Source organism: Scyliorhinus torazame, chromosome 15 (assembly GCF_047496885.1).
Source record: "Scyliorhinus torazame isolate Kashiwa2021f chromosome 15, sScyTor2.1, whole genome shotgun sequence".
Lineage (NCBI taxonomy): Eukaryota > Metazoa > Chordata > Chondrichthyes > Carcharhiniformes > Scyliorhinidae > Scyliorhinus > Scyliorhinus torazame.
Genome location: NC_092721.1, coordinates 183,991,350 through 184,013,349, shown reverse-complemented (window position 1 = coordinate 184,013,349; position 22,000 = coordinate 183,991,350). Strand labels below are relative to the sequence as shown.

Sequence of the window (22,000 nt, the reverse complement as noted above, 5' to 3'; positions counted from 1 at the left end):
CACTTTCTTTCTCACACTCTCTCACACTCTTTCTCACACTCTCTTTCTCACTCTCTCTCACTCTCTCATACTCACACACTCTCGCTCACACTCTCTCACACTCTCTCACACACTCTCTCACTCTCACACTTTCTCACACTTTCTCACACTCTCTTTCTCAGTCTCTCACACTCTCTCACACACTCTCTTTCTCACACACTCTCTTTCTCACACACTCTCTTTCTCACACTCTCTCACACTCTTTCTCTCACTCTTTCTCACACACTCTCTCGCACTCTCTCACACTCTCTCACCCTCTCACACTCTCTTCCTCTCACACTCTCTCACATTCTCTCTCTCACACTCTCTCTCTCACACGCTCTCACACTCTCTCTCACACTCTCTCTCATACTCTTTCTCACACACTCTCTCTCACACACTCTCTCTCACACGCTCTCACACACTCTCTCTCACACTCTCTCTCACGCTCTCACACTCTCTCTCACACTCTCGCTCTCTCATACTCTTTCTCACACACACTCTTTCTCACACACTCTCTATCTCACACTCTTTCTCACTCTCACACACTCTCGCTCTCTCACACTCTCTTTCTCACACTCTTTCGCACACTCTCTTTCTCACACTCTCACTCTCTCTCATACTCTCTCTCTCTCTCACTCTCTCACACTCTCTTTCTCTCTCTCACACTCTCTCTCACACTCTCTCTCTCTCTCTCACACTCTCTCTCTCACACACACTCTCTCTCACACACTCTCACACACTCTCACACACTCTCTCACACACTCTCTCTCACACACTCTTTCTCACACTCTCTCACACTCTTTCTCACACTCTCTCACACTCTTTCTCTCTCTCTCTCTCATACTCTCACACACTCTCTCTCACACACTCTCTCACACACTCACACTCTCTCACACTCTCTCACACTCTTTCTCACACTCTTTCTCTCACTCTTTCTCTCACTCTTTCTCTCACTCTTTCTCTCACACTCTCTCACTCTCTCACACACTCTCTCACACACTCTCACTCTCTCACACACTATCTCTCTCTCTCTCACACTCTCTCACACACTCTCACGCACTCTCTCACTCTCACACACTCACTCTCTCTCACTCTCACACACTCTCACACACACTCTTTCTCTCACACTCTCTTTCTCACACTCTCTTTCTCACACTCTCTTTCTCACACTCGTTCTCACACTCTCTCTCATACTGTCTCTCTCACACTCTCTCTCACACACACTCTCTCACACTCTCTCTCACACGTTCTCTCTCACACGTTCTCTTACACATGTTCTCTTACACTCTCTCACACAATCTCCCTCGCTCTCACACTCACTCTCTCTCTCTCACACTCTCTCTCTCTCTCTCTCTCTCACACACAAACTCTCTTTCTCTCTCACACTTTCACTCTCTGTTATTGTTGCAAAATGTAGCTGGCTGACCCTCAAGCTTAGCATTCTTCAGCTTAAGCAGCGCAACCGTCTGACAGTAAAATAAAATACTGCAGATGCTGAAACCAAAACAGAGGATGCTGGAAAATCTCAGGTATGACAGCATCTGTAGGGAGGGAAAACAGAGGTAATGTTTCGAGTCTGTTTGACTCTTCATTAAAACTAAATAGAGAGGAAATGGATTGGATATTGGTTGTAGAGTGTTATAGTAAGCATCTTTTTATTTGATTATATGTACAGATGTCTTTAACAAATGTGAGAATAGATTTGTGTGCGTTTTCAGTATCGGTACAAGGAGCTTATGTACAGTGTATAATTGCTGCTGGTGTCTGAAGTCAAGCTGTTCTATTATCTCTATTTTCACAAGTGAAGAAGATTGAATTTTTACAACGCGTTCAACTACCTTTTTGTGGTCAAGTTATCACATCCTTTTCCATAGAAATCCCTACAGTGCAGAAGGAGCCATTCAGCCCATTGAGTCTGTACTGACTCTCCAAAAGAGCACTCTACTTAGGCCCACTCCCCTGTCCTATCCCTGTAACCCCACGCATTGATCATGGCCAATTCACCTAACCTGTACATCTTTGGACTATGGGAAGAAACCGGAGCATCCGGAGGAAATCCACGCAGACACTGGGAGAACGTGTAAACTTCACAGAGTCCGGAATCGAATCCAGGTCCCTGGCGCTGTGTGGCAGCAGTGCTCAGCACTTTGCCATCGTTCTGCCCATGGACGGTGACAAGAATTAAACAGGCCAAGACACACAGTTTTGTATGGAGAGTAGGTAGCTTGCAATGTAGACGATAGACGAGAGCTCTACCACATGGCCGGGAGGGGCTGGGGCTGCTGTTTTGTGAGTTTGCTGAGGTGAATCATGTTGACGGCACCATGGCTGTGTTCAGGACTATCAATGAGTTTGCACGCGAGATGGACGGAGTATGTGGAAAGATTGGGACACACTTTTTCCTGGCAAATGAAATTGCAGATGAGGCTAAACAGTGCTCAATTCAACTGTGTGTGGGGCAAAAACCTACATGTTAATGGCAAATTTAGCAACACCATGGCGACGTTTCATTTGCAGATTTAGTTGCACTTGTTCAGAATCCCCACCATCCTATGCCATCAGTTATTGCCCAACATTTCTAAGGTACACGGGTGAGACTGTACCATTACATGGAGCGTTAGAGGTGGACATTACATATAACAGCCAACAAGCAAGAACATGGCTCCTGGTAATAAAAGGGAATGGGCCTAGTCTACTCGAGCGTGGCTGGTTTAGGAAACTTCAGTTGAACTGGGGTGAGATGAAGCACACAAGTGACAGAGGACGTCATTCAGAAATATCGTGAGATATTCAAAGACGAATTGGGTACATTGTGGGGCACTGCAGTTGTTTGTGGATCCTTTTCACTATTCCAAGCCCAGGACAGTGCCCTAAACCATGAAACGCAAAGTGGAGAAGGAGTTGAAGTGGCTGCAAAGGCTAAGAATCATTGAATTTTCATGTTGGTCAGCTCCAATTGCACCAATTCTCAAAAGCGATGGTACTGTGTGCATATGCGGGGATTACAAATTTACCATTAATCTGGTTTCTAAACTGGATGCTTGCCCGTTGCTGAGGGTAGAAGATCTGTTTTGCAGGAGGAAAGATGTTTTCAAAACTTGACACGAGTCAAGACTACCAGCAGCTCTTGTTAGAGGAGGACTCAAAACAGTATTTCACAATCGATACCTACAACGACTCATTCAAATACAACCATGTGATCTTTGGGGTGTCTCCCTGGCGATTTTACAAAGGATAATGCACACTCTGTTTAGGGGTATTCCCTGTGTGGCAGTTTATTTGGACGATGTCCTAATCACAGGGGAAAACCTGGATCAAGTGTTACAGCGTCTGAAGCATAGAAAATGCATCTTCCAGGCAGTGTGGGGAATATCTGAGTCACGGAATCACGGTGTAGTGTCTATTCTCTGTGGAGGAAAAAAATTGATCTATCAAGGATTTAATGAACCACTGCGGGGAGTTCCTGCCAGACCTTTCAACAGTGTTGGCGACATTGTATCTGTTGCTGCGCAAAGAGATCAAATGGAAGTGGGGATCAGCACAAGAGAAAGCTTTCAGGACGTGAAAGTGTTGCTACAATCGAATCTGCTCGTTTTCTTTGATCAGCACAGAGAGTTCATTCTGTCATGTGATGCCTCGCCTTATATCATTGGAGCAGTACACTCATTTGATGGAGGACGGGTCAGTGGTTTGCATCACTAACACTGACCACAGCTAAGTAGGAATATTCACAGCGAGGCAAGGAAGGCCTAGATAATGTTTTCACTGTGAAACAATTTCATCAGTACCTTCATTGGTGTTCAGTCACCATATGTACACACACAAGCCATTGATTAGCCTTTTTAGAGAGTCTAGAGGCATTCCTCCCATGGCCTCAGCAAGATTATAGCGCTGAGCTCTCACACTGTCAACCTACCAGTACAACACCGTACAAGGCAGGGAAGGACAATGCGAATGCAGACACGCTGAGTCGTATTCCTTTACCGGACATGTCAACCAAGATTGTATTCCCTCTGGAGATAATTTTCTTGTTTGAATGACTTTCAAATTCACCTGTGTGTGTCAAACAGATTAAACAGTGGGCGGACAGGGATCCTGTCTTGTCCCGGGTGCGAAGATTGCTTTATGCAGGGTTGCCCTCCTGTTATAGAGGGCGAGGAACTGAGACCATATGTGAAACACAAAGATGAGCTGAGTATGCAGGATGGTTGCATATCTAGAGAGGTCATTCCACTCCCTGGTCATTCGCAATTGTAGATGAAGTTCATGAGGTTCACCCAGGTACCTCCCGAATGAAAAGTTCAGCAAAGTCATACATTAGGTGGCCTAATATGGATCAGGACTTGGAGAACAAGGTGAATTCCTGTTCAGCTTGTCGGATAACAAAAGGTGACGCCACCAGCCCCACTCCCACCGTGGGTGTGACCCGAAAGTCCCTGGTCTAGAATTCATGTGGACTTTGCAGGGCCTTTCTATGTGTCATATGTTTCTAGTCGTTGAGGATGCGCTTTCTAAGTGGTTAAAAATGCACATCATGAGCAACATTACAGCTCCCATTACAATAGAGAAGCTGTGCCAAGTTTTTGCAACTCATGGCTTACTGCATTCTGATAATGGGACAATGTTTCTGAGTGATTTGTTCCAAGATTCTACACAGATCACAGCAGTCGCAAAGTTCCTGAAAGATTGATGTATAATTGAGATGTGTGTTATTATATTTACTTGAAGGGGATTGAACTTTAAGGTGGGGGGGGGGGTGAAGAGAAGTGTTATAGTAACCATCTTCCTATTTGATTATATGTATGGATATCTTTTAATAAATAAAAATAAAATAAAGAACCTTTATTGTCACAAGTAGGCTAACATTAACACTGCAATGAAGTTACTGTGAAAAGCCCCTAGTCGCTACATTCCAGCGCCTGTTCGGGTACACACGGAGAATTCAGAATGTCCAATTCACCTGGGTGTGATGTCATGGGTAGCACGGGCTTGTGCGGGTTTTCAGTGTTGCCTCGAGGAGCTTGTGTATAATTGAGTATAATTGCTGCTGGTGTCTGAAGTCAAACTGTACTATTATTTCGATATTTTCACAAGTAAAAGAAAGTAAAGAAAATTGAATTTTTACCACGTGTTCGACTATCTTTTTGTGGTCAAGTTACCACAATATTAAACTGTAGCTGGGAAAGATTGCAATAAGATGTAGCAAATCTCTTGACACATCATTGTCGCCCTTCTAGAACCTGCAAATTCAGGATGTCCGCATCATAATTACTGCATACAACACTAGTTTGTGTCCTAATCCAGCCATTGCTGGACACAATTTAATAGTTAATTATTATTTATTCTCCCTGGGTGGCACAGTGGCACATTGGTTAGCACTACTGCCTCACGGCGCTGAGGACCTGGGTTTGTTCCTTGCCCTGGGTCACTGTCCATGTGGAGTTTGCACATTCTCCCCATGAGTGCGTGGGTCAACCCAAAGATGTGCAGGGTAGGTGGATTGGCCCTAAATTGCCCCATAATTGGGGGAAAAAATGTATTCTCTCCATTTGCCTTGTCTTTCAAATTTGAACTTCTGGGTTGCTGTTTGTTTGGATCAAAATGTTTTTATTAACTCAACAACACTTTTATGTGAACACCAAATTTCACTCCCTCAGATTCTTGATTATTTAATCTAGGAATTTGTAGGAAATAAACTGCAAAATATGTGTTTGCGTGGTGAGCTCCAGAGGCCCTGTCACAAAGCTGGAATCTACAGAGGTGTTCATTTGAAACTACCTGGGGATTGATTTTTCAGCGTGCACCTGCTGTTTGCTATCAACTCTGTACAACTATTTAAACAAAAAAACTTTTTATTTACTTTGCGTTCAGTCTTTTAGTATATTTCTACTTGATTTATGACCATTTAGCTGGAGTATTAATTAAACTGCCAACCTTTGGGATTGCTTCCATTGATATTTCTCATTATTTTCTACAAATAGATTGACTCCCTAACTGGACTTGGTGTGGTTAAAGTGGAATGTGGATCACAATTTTCCGTGGCCTTAACTAAATCTGGGTCTGTTTATACTTGGTATGTATTATCTTTAGCGGTCTGTGTTTTTCATATTCAGCTGCTTTCGTCAGTTCTCATTAACCTGAAAGAAGAGTATTTGCATGCATGGTAGGAGTGGATTCTTTCCTTTTCAACCTTCTGTCTTAATTTTAGCAGTCTTATGTTTCCTTGCTGTTTGCTTCAGATACCCTCAATGAAATGACAAGTTAGTAGCAGGTGATCGGCGTCCATTTTAATAATGAAAGCAGCTTGCATTTACATTGTTTGCTTTCATCCAGAAAAAGAATATCAAACTACTTAATTGGTGTAAACAAAAATATAACCAACAAACTAAATTAAGAGAAATGACCAACATGTGGTCAAAAAGGTGAGGATTAGGGAGGGTCTCTGGGAAGAGAGAGAAGTGGAGAGCAGGGACAATTTAGGGAGGGGATTCAATGGTGTGAGGCTTAGATGACTGTAGACACAATTCAAAATGGTATGGTGAAGGGGGATTGGCGAGCAGCCAGAGTTTGGGAGGGGGACAGATTTTGGGTCTGGAGGAAGTTGGGGTGGATAAGGCCAGGAATGGATTTTAATATGAAGGTGAAAAATTGTAATTTGCGATGTTAGGTGACCAGGAACCAATGTAGGACAGCAAGGTTGGATCATGGATGAGTGGGACTTGATCGGTGATTGGATACAGGTAGCAGGGTTTGTGTGAATTTAAGTTTGTAGATGGTGAAGAGCAGGACAACTTTGAATTTGTCAAGTCGGGAAGTGACTGAAAGCAAGAATTAAGGTTTCAGGAGCAGATTGGCTGAGACAGAGCAGAAGCAGTCGATATTACAGAGGTGGAAACTGGAAGCCTTCGTGAAGTAGAGAATATGAGTTTGGAAGCTCTACTCTGGATCAGATGGGATGTCGAGACTCCAAGCAGCCTGAGAGAGTGGCTAGGAAGGAGAATGGAATTGTTGTCAAGGCTATAGAATTCGAAGCCGAAGATTATGTTTTTAGTCTTCTCAATGAGGAAAATGAGCTGGAAGACTGTACACAGTCAAGCAGACCGAAAACACAGAAGGGCTCATGAGGTGCTGCCAAGGCAAGGATTGGTGTCATCAGCACACAAATGGAATTTGATGCCATGTCTGCGGAGATATTGTATATACCAAACGAGGTTAGATCCAGGATAGATGCTGGGTATTTTCAAAGGTAATGGTGCAGGGGCGGGGCTCGGAGTCATTGCTGTTATTGATCTTCAGATAGTTGGTGATTCAAAATTAAGTACCTATAAAACAGGAACAGTGCTCGTGATATAATCAATCTTAGTCCTAAAATTTCAATTGGCTCCTAATTTACTGCTTTTTGAGGGACAAAATTCCCAAATCCAGTGATTCTGTGTGAACGTGTGCTTTTTAAAAGATTTCTTCCCAAAATAGGCGAGCTCTAATTTTAGTGTTGTACGATCTCCAAAGCAGAGCTTATAAAGCTTCCATGACTTTATAATTAGTGGCGTAGTGGTATTGTCACTGGACTAGTAATCCAGAGACCCAGGGTCATGCTCTGGGGTCCCGGGTTCAAATCCCACCATGGCAGATGGTGAAATTTGAATTCAATAGAAATTTGGAATGGGAAGACTAATGAGGACCATGAAACCATTGCCAATTGTCGTAAAAACCCATCTGGCTCAGAAATGTCCTTCATGGAAGGGAATCTGTCATCCTTACCTGGTCTGGTCCACCCACACAGGATGAGGTTGTCTCTTAACTGTCCCCCACTGAAATGGTCTAGCAAACCACTCAGTTCAAGGGCAATTAGGGATGGGCAATAAATGCTGGCTCAGACAGCGACACCCACATCCCAAGAATGGATTTTAAAAAATTTAAAAAACATTAACTTGTACTCCACTTTTCAGTCCTTTCAAAATGGTTAGGTCGATATTGTTCAAGCAACGGAATCCTTCGATACTCCCTATATTTCTCTGGGTGGCATGAAAGTTTATCAGTTCTGTTTCTTGCCACTCTTCACTTCCCCTTGTGTAATATAGCTCAATCCCGCTATCCCATTGTAATCACCTTGGCAGGTTTGTGATGAGAAGCCAGAGATTAAAACCTGACCCTGACTTGAGAAGTGAGCATCTTGCCCTTTATGCTGCAGCTCAGAATAAATACTTGTACTTTTACACTATTGTTCATACAGTCTTTGTTGTGCATTCATGTTTGTTCCAGATTGGAACAGGGTCACTTTTAAGAGTCTGATCACGTGATGTTTTGATGACATCATTGGCCATTTTCACAGGCAAACGGACAGTCTATCCTAACAGCCTGTAGCGTAAACACCTTTCCAATAAAGCTCTTGTTTGTTTGTACCTTTGTGATCTGCAAGCCTATCCTTTAAAAATACCACAAAGAAAACTGCGACCAGGAGGTCAGAACCATGCTGGCAGACTCCCAGAGAAGTAAATAAAATAAAAGATCATTGATCTGTATGCAGACATCCAAAAAGGTTTAAGAAGCTAAAAACTTTGCTACACCACAGCTGGGATGTGCCAAAAGTTTTTAACAACCGTCAAAGGAACCTAAGTTAAACTTAGATGTTGGAGGAAACAACATTGAAAAGAAGCTCGCCACGTGCTCCGCCCAGAAAGATCTAGAACAATACATGGAGCACTATTAGTAGCAAGTACCCTGCAACAATAGTTTGGGTGTTCCAAAACTCCGAATGAAGCAAGCTGAGCTCAGGGTTGATGCTTTGGAAAAAAAAAAGAAGCAAGGTAGTTTAGTGGCACATTTCGCTTACACAAGCCCTTTCTATGGTAAAAATGGTGGGAATATTTGGCGCGGTGGGACTGGATGATGAGAACACAGAGAAGTGGAGCACATGTACTGAAAGATTTGGTTATTTTGTCCAAGTGAACAAAATTGCGGCAGATATTGTAGTCCCAACATTCCTGAGTAAAATGCAACCTCCTGCAAAGTCTGGTGCAGCTAGAAAAACCAGGCTCAAAAACCGATGATGACATTGTGGCAATATTGCAGGGCCACTTCTCACCTAAACCTTTTGGTCATCGCCAAGAGGTTTAAGTTCCATACACATATCCGCCAAGAATCAACCATACAGTTCGTAGCTACTTTGAAGAAAGTAGCTGAAAACTATGAATTTGGAGATGCCTTGAATGACACCATTAGGGACAGACTAGTTAAAATGAAAAATGAAATGAAATGAAAATGGCTTATTGTCACAAGTAGGCTTCAAATGAAGTTACTGTGAAAAGACGCTAGTCTCCACATTCTGGTGCCTGTTCAGGGAGTTGAACCGTGCTGCTGGGCTGCCTTGGTCTGCTTTAAAAGCCAGCTCTTTAGCCCTGTGCTAAACCAGCCCTTGAGACGTGAAGCTGGCCAAAAAAGGCTGTTAACAGAAAGCAACTTAAACCTAAAGGCTTTAAAAGTTGAGATCGCTATGGAATTAGCAGCTAAGAAAGCCCAACAATTAAGTTTTGAGTACTAGAATCCATAAAATGTGAACTGAATTCTGAACACAGTAACAGGTTCAAAATTGCCATTGATGTGCAAAAACTGGGTACTCAGCGGCAGACTGCTAGTGCAAAGATGCAAAATGCAGCAATTGTGTCTAAAGGGGCACACCAAACGTCCATGTTGGGAAAAAAAACAACAAGTTCCAAACAAGAACTGTATAAAGCAAGAACCAAGTGCAGTAAATGGAAAATCGAATGGAGGGAAAAGGATTCACGTGATACAAAATGGGCGCGAAAAAGGACCAGAGTCATAGTCAGATGACAAACTGTTGTTGAACATAGTGGCCATTGCGAGCACAACAAATTGTTATTGGGTCACTCCTTTACTGGATGGACAAACAATGAAAATATAGGTGGACACTAGAGCAGCTGTTTTGTTGACCCCAGAAGCTGTTTACCAAGAGAAGCTGCGACATGTTACCTTAAAACTGGGAATTTAGCAGCATCATTTATTTGTAAACTAAGTTGCCAAATTTATAACCCACTGTAATTATCTGGTTTTACAGGGGTAAAGGTGACTACCATAGATTGGGTCATGGGTCTGATGACCATGTCAGGCGACCTCGGCAAGTCCAGGGTTTACAAGGAAAAAAGGTGATCGCAATTGCAACTGGATCTTTGCATTGCGTGTGCTGCACCGAGGATGGTAAGATTTGTAAGAGATGAAAGCTTGTAGACAAACTAATGCAGGCCTACTTGAACTACTGCGCCAGTGGGAGTTAGACAAATTTTAATTACAAAATTGACTACTGGTTATAATTTACTGCCCGTGATACTATTGTATATATGAAAGGTTAAAATGCTTGCGTCACTGGGCGGCACGGTGGCGCAGTAGTTAGCACTGTTGCCTACGGCGCTGAGGACTCTGGTTCGATCCCGGCCCCGGGTCACCGTCTGTGTGGAGTTTGCACATTCTCCCCGTGTCTGCGTGGGTTTCACCCCTACAACCCAAAGATGTGCAGGGTAGGTGGATTGGCCACGCTAAATTGCCCCTTAATTGAAAAAAAAAGATTGGGTACTCTAAATTTTTTTAAAAATGCTTGTATCACACTCCTTGTTGTTTTAATAGGTACCAATCTATAATAATAATCTTTATTATTGTCACAAGAAGGCTTACATTAACACTGCAATGAAGTTACTGTGAAAAGCCTCTAGTCACCACATTCCGGCGCACGTTCAGGTACCCTGAGGGAGAGTTCAGAATGTCCAAATTATCTAACAGCACGTCTTTTGGGACTTGTGGGAGGAAAACGGAGCACCCGGAGGAAACTCACGCAAACACGTACAGACACGTGTTAATGTGTTATTAAAATTATGCAGAGAAATTTGATTGGTAGGTGTTAAGTGCTGATATGTTATTCAGTGGCAATAGTTCCCAGGCTTCATTCTGACAAACGTTGTGCCTTATTTGTTAGCTGAACCTGCATTCTGTGGTCACTCCTTTTTAACTCATTAGGGATAGAAGAAGGTGGACCAATTTATACGTATTAGAAATGAGATGGATTGTTTTTCCTTCTGAGTGACTGGCGAGCAAGTGTTTGTATTAAGAAAAAAAATGTTTTAATTCAGGATTCTGAGGTCACTGGGAGGACTGGAAAGAGATCACATCAAAAAGACAAATCTGATTTCAAGTTCATCAGTTTTTTTTTAAAAAAGAGACGCCAACTAATTCCTGTATAGTTTAACTCTGAAAGTTATGCTTGTTTTAAAATATGTACATTAATTTCAAAATTTGAAGTGACGGAATGGTTGCCAGAATTTGTCTGTGACTTGATATTTGGCGTCACCCTGGAGTCAGACATTTGGGATCAAATCTCACTTCACAGAATAGAGCAGGTAACTTAGGCTGGCACCTAAGTTGAATATTGTTGCACTGCCAGAGGTGCTGTATTTTGAACAAGGTGCTGAGGTCCTATCTGCCTGCTCGAGAGAACATAAAAGAGCCAGTGCCACTTCTCCGAGAAGAACAGCAAAGTATCCCTGGTGCCCTGGCCAACATCTGTCTTTCAACCCCACTTGATCAGATTTCCTGGCCATTTGCCTCATTGCTATTTTTGAAACCTTTGCGCTAACTGGTTGCTGCATTTGCTTCTGTTACAACTTCGACCTTTCAAAACTTTGTTGGCAGTGAAGGACGTGGGGATATTCTGAGAAAACTTACATCCGTTCATTAAAGAGAAAATATTTTCCTTTTTTTTGCAGAATTGGCTTATTTGACTCTGGTGGTATTTCCTGTGCCGTTTGGGTTTGCACCCCTATGTTAGACCTTAATTCTTTGGAGTTGTGTGTGGATGGATGGTGGGTGAGGAAGGATTGGACTCAGTGTTTTTTGTCAATTCTCTCTCCCTCACTCTTGTTACTCACTGCCCAACTAACGCATCAGCAATGGCAACTAGGCAAAGCACTGGAGGGCATTCAGCCTCTGTAGATCAGAGGAGGTTGCATTTTCAAGAGAGGGGAATATGGATGAAACTTGATAAGAGAGGAGAGGAAAGTGGAAATAAACTATGCTTCCTCTGACCCAAATATTGAGTCATGTAAAAATTTACTTCTCTGTTAAGTTTTCTTTTTCCTGTCCTTACAAGGAGAAGTTTACACATGGGGAGACAATGACGAAGGGCAGCTTGGAGATGGAACCACCAATGCCATCCAACGGCCTCGCTTAGTAACTGCACTGCAAGGCAAAAAGATAAATCGTGTTGCATGTGGGTCGGCCCACACCCTGGCATGGTCTACCAGCAAACCAGCTAATGCAGGAAAGCTCCCGTCCCAGGTTAGTTAGTAGCATTAGTGGTGACTTTAAAATGTTCTTTTAAGTTGGGCCTGCAGCAGAATGTGTTACATGTGTTGATAAGGTGTCCTTTGAAGTATTGGGACTCCATCCCTGATATTCCTGACCTACTGAGTTCCCAGGCTTTGGCAATGATGGAATTAAAGTGAATCTATTTAATAAGTAAGGAAGAATCAGAAAGTAATTCACTCTTTGTGGCTGTGCCCACCTACACTGTCACCAAATGGTGTCAGTAAGTCACTGCCCATCCTGCTCAGGCAGTAGTCTTTGAAATTGGCAGGTTTATTTGGGAGTCAGAAACGCAGTAAAATTAATATATTTTAAAAATAAAACATGCTATTTCTTGTGTATTTAAGATTCCAATGGAATACAACTACCTCCAGGAAATCCCAATAATCTCATTGCGAAATAGACTGTTACTACTGCACCATATCTCCGAACTCTTCTGTCCCTGTATTCCAATGTTTGATTTGGAAGGCCGGCTTGATGAAACTGGGCAAGGTCCATCGGTTGGACTCGATACTTTGCGTGGAATATTAATATCACAGGGCAAGGTAAGGCCTTGTTTTGACAAGGGGCTCAGCTTTAGTGGAACAGCCTTTATCAAATGTCTTATGCACTGTGAAATAACGACGAAGGTGTAAGGAGAGATCAGCTATGGCTCCACATTGCGTTTCACCATTTCAATCAATAACAATTACAGCACCAGCAGAAATCATGAGCAAGTTGCTTCCTTAGATGTTAATAACGGAATAATAGCATTTGCAGAAAGGTTAAGCAGGTTTCTCAGCAATAGAAATGTTACTGAGAAGGCAAATAGTGAAAGGCTGCTAAACAAATTGATGACCACAGAACAGGATTGCATGATTCTCACTCGAAGACTACGGGGAGGAAATTTTCAGAGGGTTATTAGCACGTGGAATACTTTACTACAAGTAGTGTGAAGGCAGAGACTGTAACATGATTTATAATAAAATTCGATAAGTAGGAGGTTACTGAAGAACTAACACGGGGACAGTTAGTGAAGTACGTATTCAATGCTATGATTTCAGTAGGAACAACGTTTATGACTTTGACTTTTTTTCCTAAAGCACAGTTTATTGGTAGAGGTTCTCACAGTTCCTCAATCTCTTCAACATATTATTGCAGGAGGCTGCTTTCCGCAAGGTAGTCCAGGCAACAATGGTCCGAGATCGACAGCATGGACCTGTTGTGGAGCTGAACAGAATCCAGGTACAAATCGTGCAGCAAAATACCCAGTGAAACTTTAAAACTGGAAGCCTGGACTTTTAGCAGCTGTTCTTGATGTGTATATCTTGAGGCTGTTAGGCAATGCATTTGAGCAGTGGCACATGACTAAGTTCAATAGGACTCCTTTTTTACTTTGTGTAAGTTATGTTTGGCTCCCACTTTAAATGTCAATTTTTGTGGCTGGATAACGTTCTGTCAAAGAAGGATGCTTTTGTTTCTTTTTAAGCGTTTAAACATTAATCTGGTCAAACATCTGAGTCTTTCCTTCTATTTTGCAACCAACGCTAGTTACAACTTTTGACTTGAATTGCTGAGGGCAATGACTTGTGCTCTTGTGTCTTGTTACTGCTGTTTCAGAAGTCCGTTTCAGTAAGATGCTTGGTTTTTAATTGTGATAAAGAATGCTTCCAACCTGGTAAAATGACAAGACTTGTTAGCAGAGAACATCTATAGCACAGGACAATGCCGAGGTTACTGAGCATTGGAGGCGGTTAGGTTTTACGTTTGTAGGCTTTAGGAAGAAAGAAAGACTGAGGTTAGTAAAGGAGTTCCACAGTTTTGAAGACTTGGGATATAATGAGCTACAGGGGGAGCCAAAGAGTATGATTGGATTTAAGGCGAAGGAGAAAATGTTGGGAGATATTTATTTTGGGGCTTCAGTGCAAAAGGAAAGAGTTCAAAGCAAAAAACATAGTAATAGTAAAATAGAGGACTACTGAGGTTGATGCAAGAGGGAGGAGAATAAATGGAGGCTCGAGATGGATTGGTCTGTTAAATGAGAATCTTTTGAAAAACCTTCCTTGATATGGGAGTAGTATTGGGTTCTGTTGATTGTTTATAATATTAATACTGCTGTATAGTTTAATCTCTACTAATCCACCATTGTAAAATTCTGTGCTACAGTACTGGTTCTCCCATATTATTTCTCAATCTTTCAGTGTCTGCCTCATTACCTTTTTATATCTAGTTCCACTGCTAAATAAGGGAAGTTGATTATCTGGGAAACAGTTATCAAGTACAACCAAGCTAATATTGTGTTTAAGGAAGTCATTTTTCAATCCTTCAAGTCAGTGGGCTGATATTTTGAGAGTATCTGATATTCCACGGGTTTTCAACATACTTTGCTGAACTAACCACATGAAGCACTATTGCTCAAAGTGCTTGCTATTTCAGGATCATCTTGGAAAACATGGCTATCCTTTATCCACTACCAATCGTCTTCTTAAACCCCGCCCTGCCCTCCTCTGCCACCTACATCCTATTTTTCACAAAGTCCTGCTTGCCCATTACCCCTGAGGTTGTTGACCTTCATTGCTTAGATGGCTGAAGGCATAGTAAACAGTGAGTTCTGAAATTCCTAACTCCTCCATCTCTTCTCCTTTAATGTGCTCCTTAAAGCCCAGTTGCTTGCCCACATTTCTACCTGTCCTAATATCATCTTTGGCTGAGTGTTGACTTTCATTTGATTGCGGTTTTATGAAGTGATTTGGAATACCTTTCTACAATCATGGCACTATATTAATGCAAGTTCACATTTCCAACCATTTGAACTTTTCGCTGACTGTTCACGATCAACTCAGCTTGATTTAATAATATAATAATAATCACTTATTGTCACAAGTAGGCTTCAATGAAGTTACTGTGAAAAGCCCCTGACTTGTTTTGAAACGCTGATATTTATATAGTGCACCCTGTGTATCATGAGTGTATGTTAGCCATAGCTCAGATGATAGCACTTTAGCCTCTATCAGAAAGCTGTGGATTCTTGTCCCACTTACGGACTTGAGCACTAGAGTCAAGGCTGACGCTCCAGTGCAGCACTGAGGGATTGCTGCTCTGTTGGAGGTGCAATTTTTCAGATAAGACATTAATCCAATGCTCTGTCTGCCCAGATCCCCACAGCAATATTTCAAAGACGATCATTGGAGTTATCCCCAGTGTCCTGACCAATTTTTATCTCTCAATTGGCACTACTAATCGATTATCTGGTCATTATCACATTGCTGTTTATGGGAGCTTACAACACTTGAAAGAAGTACTTCAATAGCTATGAAGTGCTTAGGATGACGTGGGGTTGAAAAGCTCTATATAAGTGGAAGTATTTTTTTGTATGTAGATGTACATCTCAGAACACTTTTCAAGGGGGAAGAGGAGGTCACTAAAGAGGGAGTAAAGGTAGAGAACCTAGAAGCCTGGTTAGAAGAGATTGCTTTTAAAAACCTTGCTGTAACAGGGAATAGACAAATAATTTTGGAACAGGGTTTCAGAGGACAGGAATAATGTGGCTTGAAGATTATCTTATGATGTGGGAGCAAGCAGTCAAGGCATGTTCAAGCAATGTAAATCATTACATAAGGCTTGTGGTGATCTGCACCAATGTAAATGCATGTAGGCTAGCAGACACTAGAGGGAGCACCAGAAACATCACACACACACACTCAACCAATAGATCAATTAGATATGACACGACCAATGGACATTCACGATACACAAGGAGGTGACACGACCACAAGAGGGCATTACACCAACCCATATATAAAGGACACAACACACATGATCTTCCTCTTTCCAGTGGAGACAGTCAGTGAGCAGAGACACAGGGTTGATTCAATATTACACCCACCACATGGATTGCAGCAACTGGTTAGTCAGTCTGGGTAGCTATAGTAGGATTAGCAGTAGTGTTGAACCCGAGTAATAGAAGTGTAAATAGTTTAATAAACGTGTTGAAGTTATCGCCACGTCTGAACTTTCCTTTGTCAAGTGCACCACAAGGAAGCCGCTTATGTTACACCTAGAACATAACAAATTATGGTACCAGGACTGAACTGTTTCAATCCATATAGCCATACCTCAGCGTACAGTGACAACTGGCAACGATACCCAGGCAAGATGTTCGAGATCCGGGTTCCGCAGCAGCTCCAGTGCCACGGCGATCTCCGCGAAAACTGGCGGGTATTCTGGCAAATGTTTGAAATCTTCCTGGTTGCAGCCGAACTAGAAGATGTGGCCGATGCTGAAAAGACAGAGCTTCTCCTCACCATCGCTGGTGCCAGAGCAGAAGAAATCTTTTTAAAAATTCAAGTTCTCCAACGGGCAAAACAGGAGCGACTTCCAGGCAGTCCTGGACAAATTCGGCAAATACTGTGAGGAAAACACACTCCAACCAGCAAGAAAAGGTAAGAGAAGCGCCAGTACTCACCGCGAGGCCGAGATCCCGGAGCAGAGAACAATTTTGATCGATGGCCATATTTCTAAAGGGACTGCGCTTACGCAGTTGCGCAAGAAGCGCACAGAACGGGAAGCTCCATTTGCACGTGTGCAAGACGCCGCGCATGCGCAATCCCGAAAACGGCCATCGGTACAGGAACAGCGATTTGCCGCTTCCTACGTATGATGTCACATGCGTCATGGCGTCAGAGCCCATTTAAAGGGGAAATGTCCCAAATCAAATAAAAAATCTTTTAAAGCCGTAAAACAACCTTCTTTCACCTGGAATGACAGCACAATGCCTCAAATTGAACCAGGAAATGAAATTTACCTCCGAAGAACCCTGCAACAAGCAGTTAACTATGCCCAAACCGATGATTCCGACCTTGACTACTTCGAAAGCGACGGTTACATTTTCTCTGGCTCTCGCGAGCCCAATGCCAGCTCCGACGCAAACAGTGATGATATGGTCCTAGAAAACAACGACTCAAACGAACCTTTCACCTTGGGAGGCTACCTCAATACCAAATCCGAACCGCAACTAGACGTGTTGCACATTGACGACCCCGACGACGAATTCTTCGGATTTGAGGATCTTCAGCCCAGCAGATATGACATCCCACTTGTGAGTGCAGGATGATGCTGCCGCCTGAAACCAAGAGACCGAGAGCGGTACAAGCCCACAGAGAGCGGCCTGCTGCCACACTGAGCGTGGTCCACGCACCGCTCAGGGTTCCTGACTCTACGAAAGAGGACACTCGATACCCCACACTGCGGTCCTTGCATGAACAAGAAGTGACTCCAGTGTCACAAGCCGCCACAGCAAGCTCGTGGACAGACTCCACAATTGCAGAAACGCAAGACTCCAGAGCGCAGGGACTCCAGTGTCACAAGCCTCCGCAGAGAGCTCGTGGACAGCCTCCACGATAGAAGCAACGCAAGACTTCGACGGGCAGTCCTTGCAGGAACAAGACCATGAGAGTCTAGCAACCTTCTCTGACCAACTAGTGGCAGACGATGCAAGTCTGCCATGCTCAAGCAAACAGCACGAAGACTATGACAGTCTTCCACGCGCCAGTGCACAGCAGGAAAACCATGACTGTCTATCATGCTGCAGTGAAAAACAAAGCGACGATGACAGTCCAAGCCCAAATGAAGGACAACAGCAAGATAATGACAGTCCACCCACATTGTTTGCACCACCAGATGAAGACTCTGACAATTTACCCAACCCAAGTGAACAACAAGCAGCTACTGAGGCTCTACCCACTGTATGTGAGACGAGTGACAACAGCATCCCACTTCCCATGCAAGAAGTGCAAAGTGACAGACCTCAGCTAGTGTGTACAGGGGCACTCGACGATCACTGTGAGACCACTGGTGACTCCGGTGACACCATGATACTTCCACCCTCATTCGCTCGAACCTCTCCACAAGTCAATGCATTCCTACATGTTCCGACTCCAGACGTGCAGCTTCAAGAAATCTCAGCTGACTCCAGTGAACATGCTAAGACTCCGGACAGGGAGCATCAACAAACCAACACTGACTCAGTTAAAACAAACCAGACTCCAGATTGGGAGCAACCAAACGCCGACTCTGATTCACGTAAGCCGGACTTTACTCCAGACAGGAAGTGCCGCAACCTCTGTGATGGCATGCTCAGGGTGACAGCAGATGCCACAGCGACAGGAGATGGATCACTTAACAATTACACTGGGTCAGTAATATCAAGCAGCGGCTACAGTCCAAGAGGAATACACCAATATTCACCACAGCTATATCCACACATTTTGTCCACACCAGCTGTGCAGCCAATGACAGCTCATGCTGGACAAACCCAGTATTCAGGTATGCAGCAGCCAGCAGTCTATGCGGCATATTCTCAAACAGGCCAGCACTACGGATTGCCCACTAATGGAATCAAGACGGAAGGAGGACTACCGCAAGCGCAATCTGCACTACAGACTGGATGCCTTAGTTACAGCCCAGGATTTGCTGCAGCCCAGCCTGGCCAGACGGCATATTCCTATCAGATGCAAGGTTCTAGTTTCACACCATCACCAGGTATTTATGCGAGCAGCAATTCTGTTTCCAATTCGACAAGCTTCAACGGTTCTCAGCAGGATCACCCTTCCAGCACAGCATGTGGCCAGAACCAGTATGTACAGTCTTATCCAACTTCAACATATGGCACATCCATGACCTTGAATGATACTGTTGATGGTACCTCTTCAATGTCAACACATTATCAGCTACAAGATGCCATCCGACAGCACCATCACAAACATCGGAAAAAGAAAGGGACTCCAAATCAGCCAGCGAAGTGATTTGACCACTTCTTGGTTCCTGTGGCACAGGGACGTTGATGGCGTTCATAACCAAGAGAGACATTTGACCATGATGATTGATGGTTTTTGGACTCACACGAATGATTTGGACTTATTGTTTAATCACTGTTCCCATGACTTGTATATACCTTAACCTATCTTTATCTCTCTTAGTGTTGGGTGGGGTTACTGGGTTATGGGGATAGGGTGGAGGTGTTGACCTTGGGTAGGGTGCTCTTTCCAAGAGCCGGTGCAGACTCGATGGGCCGAATGGCCTCCTTCTGCACTGTAAATTCTATGATAATCTATCCACCTGTTTTTTGTTCAATTTTCTCAAAGTGTGCAGAAAATATGTAACATATAAAAAAAGGGGGGATGTGGTGATGTGCATCAATGTAAATGCATGTAGGCTAGCTAGACACTAGAGGGAGCACCAGAAACATCACACACACACTAAAACAATAGATCAGTTAGATAGGACACGACCAATGGACATTCACGATACACAAGGAGGTGACACGACCACAAGAGGGCATTACACCAACCCATATATAAAGGACACGACACACATGATCTTCCTCTTTCCAGTGGAGACAGTCAGTGAGTAGAGACACAGGGTTGATTCAATATTACACCCACCACGTGGATTGCAGCAACTGGTTAGTCAGCCTGGGTATCTATAATAGGATTAGCAGTAGTGTTGAACCCGAGTAATAGAAGTGTAAATAGTTTAATAAACGTGTTGAAGTTATCTCCACGTCTGAACCTTCCTTTGTCAAGTGCACCACAAGGAAGCCGCTTATGTTACACCTAGAACATAACAAATCAAGGCTGAAGAAGTTTATACGTATTAGAGTCATAGATAGGCCCTTCGGCCCAGCTTCTCCATGCTGCCCAGTTTCTATCACTAAGCTAGTCCTACTTGCCTGCATTTGGCCCATAGCCCTCTAAACCCACCCTGCCCATGTACCTGTCTAACTTTTTTTAAAGGAAAAAATTGTACCCGCCTCTACCACTGTCTCTGGCAGCCCGTTCCAGATGCTCACCACCCTCTGTGTGAAAACATTTCCCCTCTGGTCTCTTTTGCATCTGCCCCCTCTCACCTTAAACCTATGTCCCCTAGTGGATGCAGTCATGTTGTGGGAAAACCTTGAACACATTTCATTGAAATGCAGGGAGCCAGTACAGCTTATTGAGGGCAGGGGTGAAACATGTGTGAGCGCAGGCTTAGCTCGCAGTGTTCTCACTTGGTTGAAATTTATAAAGGGTGCAGGCAAGTGAGGAGAAGATTGTGGGAACCGATCCTAGAACTTGGTTTTAGTAATGATTTAACGGCGGTGAATGTGAGACTGGGTGGAATTGGGCACTCTCCTGATATTTCAACCCTTCGCATGCCTTTTGAAATACATGGCTGCTCACACCAGAAGACTTTTTTTTTTAATGTATTCTTTCATGGGATGTGGGCACCGCTGGCATGGGCAGCATTTGTTGCCCATCCTTAATTGCCCCTGAACCTAATGGTTTGCTCGGCCATTTCAGAGTGCAGTTAAAAGTCAACCACATTTCTTCATTGATACTTAAATTTTATCTTTGTCTTCAAGGTCAAACGTTCCAGAAGTAAAGGAGGATTGGCAGGTCCTGATGGCACAAAGTCGGTTTTTGGTCAGATGTGCGCTAAGATGAGCTCGCTCAGTCCTGATAGCTTATTGCTCCCTCACCGAGTCTGGAAAGTCAAGTTTGTCGGTACATTTGATTATGCAACTAAACTTTATCCTTGGTTCATTTTTGTTTCGTGGGAGGCAATTGGGGAGAGGCAGTTGAAATTATTTTGCCTCCATTATTTCCTTCAACTTCTATTTTTTTATTCTTCTGATGTTGATGAAGCCAGCTTCCAGCGCAGTGAGAACCCAAGAAAGCATTTATAATAAAAACAAAGTACTGGAAAAACTCAGCAGGTCTGGCAGCATCTGGGAAGAGAGAAACAGAGTTAATATTTTGAGTCCAATATGACTCCCCTTCAAAGCATTATCTTAACATTATTTTCTCTTGATACTTCTAGGTATATGCAATTGGTACCCATATATACTTGAGCCCTGTACTCAACCAGCTCACATCTTGACCTCTTCCAATGTTAAATTATTTTTCTGTCTCATTCTTTTCATTTAAAATCGCCATCTTGTATTGTAGTTCGAATCAGTGACCTTCGTCTCTTGGTGCTTGAGAGTGCAGTTTTTCCCCTGTCCCACCGCCATCTTATAAAAACATTGCTCGTACTACTTAAGATTTCATGGACCTCTGCTTCTTTGGTTCTTTGCCCAAGTGTTAAACCTCCATATCTGTGCATTTATTGCACATGCTGTACACCATTTCCTGGAAAACAGTGACCTTGCCTGATATCTGCATGTGCACTTTCACCACATGTTCATGGATTGGAAAATGTGTTCCTAGACTGACTGACTTGTCCCTACACCTTTTTGTTATGGTCCAAGGTGATTGAGGGTATTTCTAGCATCTTAACTGAGATCATCATAAAATGTAAAGTGCAGAAAGAGGCCATTCGGCCCATCAAGTCTACACCGGCCCTTGAAAGAGCGCCCTACCAAAGCCTAAACTCCCTAAACCCACACCTCCACCCTATCCCCGCAACCCACCAACCCCACCTAACTTTTGGACACTATGGGGCAATTTAGCCTGACCAATCCACCTAACCTGCACATTTTTGGGCTGTGGAGGAAACCGGAGGAAAACCACGCAGTCACGGGGAGAACATGCAGACTCCACAGAGACAGTGACCCAAGCCGGGAATCGAACCCGGGTCAATGGCGCTG

At 43.5% G+C, this 22,000-nt stretch overlaps 1 protein-coding gene across 13 annotated transcripts in view; it reads left to right on the top strand.

Annotated features, from left to right (window-relative positions):
• The window catches only part of herc2 (HECT and RLD domain containing E3 ubiquitin protein ligase 2), a 344,572-nt gene that overhangs the window by 302,471 nt on the left and 20,101 nt on the right, over nt 1-22,000 (top strand). For 11 of the 13 annotated variants that reach the window (XM_072477236.1, XM_072477235.1, XM_072477230.1 and 8 more), the window contains 6 exons: nt 6,003-6,094; nt 10,097-10,236; nt 12,176-12,363; nt 12,738-12,935; nt 13,531-13,614; nt 20,774-20,915. In XM_072477236.1, coding sequence (XP_072333337.1) covers nt 6,003-6,094; nt 10,097-10,236; nt 12,176-12,363; nt 12,738-12,935; nt 13,531-13,614; nt 20,774-20,915 — 844 coding nt within the window. The remainder of the gene's footprint in view (nt 1-6,002; nt 6,095-10,096; nt 10,237-12,175; nt 12,364-12,737; nt 12,936-13,530; nt 13,615-20,773; nt 20,916-22,000) is intronic. The other 2 variants (XM_072477237.1, XM_072477227.1) reach the window with 1 other exon arrangement.